Source organism: Colletotrichum spaethianum (assembly GCF_022836535.1).
Source record: "Colletotrichum spaethianum MAFF 239500 DNA, contig23, whole genome shotgun sequence".
Lineage (NCBI taxonomy): Eukaryota > Fungi > Ascomycota > Sordariomycetes > Glomerellales > Glomerellaceae > Colletotrichum > Colletotrichum spaethianum.
Genome location: NW_026054793.1, coordinates 871,184 through 873,838, shown reverse-complemented (window position 1 = coordinate 873,838; position 2,655 = coordinate 871,184). Strand labels below are relative to the sequence as shown.

Genomic DNA, 2,655 nt, shown 5'->3' with positions numbered 1-2,655 from the left:
TTGACACAGGTACAGTGTCAATCCAAGCGGAAACACAAGGCGACCCATCCAAAGTTTTCTGGAAATACACGAACGATCGGCGCTAATGCAAAAACATGATGTGGCTCAGTTCCCGCCTGTCAGCCACAACTCTAAAAACGGCGCATTTTCGGGGTTTGGGGCGAGAGAGAGCCAACGAGCTCGGAGCCTCCCACTAGCGCAGCCCGCCTGGCCCAGCCGTTTGTGGCTCTTTCAACTTCCATTTGACAAAGGCGAAAAGATGCATTGGAATCGAACGCACTTGGCCGACAATGCTGAGGTCGCTCTCGATCGTGAGATTTTGATATGCGGCAATTTCGACCCCAAACACAATAAACCCCATTGGCGAGGCGACCCTGGTTCCCCAATGTGCTCCCATCTGAAAACGAGCTTGTGTCGGGGTGCCGCACGGGCAGTTCCGAAAGAAGGCAAGGAAGCTTCGCGCAGGGGGGAGGGACACCAGCCAGCCTAGGGGTGTACAGTGAGATAAGGCAAGCACAGAAGAAAAAAAGGTACGTCACCCCCCAGCTTATCGCACTTGCAGAAAAAAAGGGAAACCCCACCACAATCGGATTGGTGAGCACCTCAGAAACGTGAACCTCTTAAATTCCCCCTACTCACCAACCGCAGCCACGACAGCGCAGCAGTCACAACCATGAATCCCTTAATGTTGGTCGGTGACATCGTCGAGAAGGAGACGCCGCCCGCGAAGCCTCCAGTCGCATTCAACGACATCGACGCCGCCCCGACCGGCTTCCCTGCACACAAGAAACGCACTCGCGTGTCGGCCTTCAAGCAGCAGCGGCAAGGCAAGCCCGTCACTGGCGCCGAGACCGCCGCGGCGACAAGCTCCATCTCGACACAACCGGAAGAAAATGGCGGCAGCGACTCGCAAAAGTCTTTCGAGGCCGCCGAGCGCCGCCGGATCGATCGCGAAAACAGGCAGAAGCTGGAGGACATGAGCCCGGAGGACATCGCTAGGGAGAGGAAGGAGCTGATGGACTCCCTCGACCCGTCGCTCATCCAACGTCTTCTCGGCAGGGCCAATATTGACGAGCAGCATGGCCCCAATCCCTTCGACCCGCCCGTCGCGGAAGATAGCAAAGTCAAAGAGCCGGCGGCTCCGGCGCCAGAGATCAAGATTGAAGACACCGCTGCGCCACCAAAACCTCAAACTCAAAGTCGACCTCAAGCAACTTCAAAGCCCGCTCCAAAATCCGTATCCTTTGCCGAGGTAGAAGACTCGGAGTCATCACCACCGCCTCCCGTGGACGAAGACAAACCTCCAACCGCGCCTCCGGAAGACCTCTTCCCGCTAAACTCCCAACCCGACAAGACGCACTTCCCCCAGCCGCCTGCGCTGCCCGACCTCGACCCCTCCCACCCGGACTTCCTTGCGACCCTCCACGAGAAGTTCTTCCCGAACCTGCCCGCCGACCCGAGCAAGCTCGCCTGGATGGCGCCCATCCCCACCGCTCACAGTCCTGCAGATCGCGAGTCTCCCTACTACCCGGGCCAGCCCTCGCTGCCCATCTCGGCGCTGCGATTCGACTTCAAAGGCGGCCTGATCCCGCCCAAGCTCAGCAGATCGATCCCTGTGTCCAAGGGGCTGCACCACCACGGCCAGGCGCCCGAGGCGGCGGGGTATACGATCGAGGAGCTTTCCATCTACGCGCGGAGTGCCGTCCCCGCGCAGCGCTGCGTCGCCTTCCAGACGCTAGGACGGATCATGTACAGGTTGGGTAAAGGAGAATGGGGCAACGGCGAGGAGGACAGTCTGGCGAGGGGCATCTGGAGCAGTATCCAGGAGGGACGGGTGCTGGAAAGTCTTTCAGAGGCGGCCATAGTCGAGGGCGGCCACAGGGGAAGTCGTGCGTACGCCACGGAGGCGTTGTGGTTATTCGAGAAGGGCGGCTGGAGAGAACAGTGGTCAGGCAGATAGGCGGATGGGGGCTGTTGTCCCCGGTTTCTCGTGCGAGAGAAGCTGCGGCATCCAATATTTCCATGGACCAACAAATGATACCACGATTGCAAGACAATGACTTGTACGAGAGACCAGATAGGTCAGCTGTCCAACAGAAGCCTTCAAACTTTGAGAGTAACCTCAATGCCGGACGCCGAAGCCGCTGATTGGAATGAATCAGGGAAGTTAAGCAGCCGCAGCATATTCAGGCTCTCGGACACCCAACCCGTTGGATTGGAATGAATCAGTGAAGCTAAACAACAGCAGCGTATTCGGGCCTTTCATTAGTGATCTGCGGTCTAACATTAGGCCGTCCAAACTATGTGACGTCTCTTCCGGACCGTGTCTGTTTGCCATTTTGGTCGTGTCCTGGAAGAGAGGTAGGAGAGGTAGGAGATCTTATCTCCACGCTCTGGCTAGCTGTTGTCTCGCGATCCCCTTTGCGATCTGGCAGCCCCTCGCTGGGCTGACCCCACCCGGGCCCCCCATTTCACAGAAGCACTATCCTCCCAATCCCCGGAGGTGCCTCCGGGGCACGGGGTTGGACCGGGCTGATACGGGCGTCGTTGATGCCTGTTGCAACCCAACCAAGCCGCCGTGCCACATCGCGCGGAAGCCGCGCGCAGAAGATTACGGAAGTGTTTCGAGAGTTCTGCACCACCCCGAGATGGAGT

General features: G+C 58.6%; 1 protein-coding gene across 1 annotated transcript; it reads left to right on the top strand.

The window, feature by feature from the left end:
- Nucleotides 1-673: 673 nt before the first annotated feature.
- Nucleotides 674-1,960, top strand: ColSpa_08682 (RNA polymerase-associated protein LEO1; the record flags this gene model as incomplete). Its single annotated transcript, XM_049274894.1, has 1 exon — nt 674-1,960. One exon carries the CDS (start codon nt 674-676, stop codon nt 1,958-1,960), a length of 1,287 nt encoding a protein of 428 aa, XP_049130851.1.
- Between the last annotated feature and the right edge of the window lie 695 nt (nt 1,961-2,655).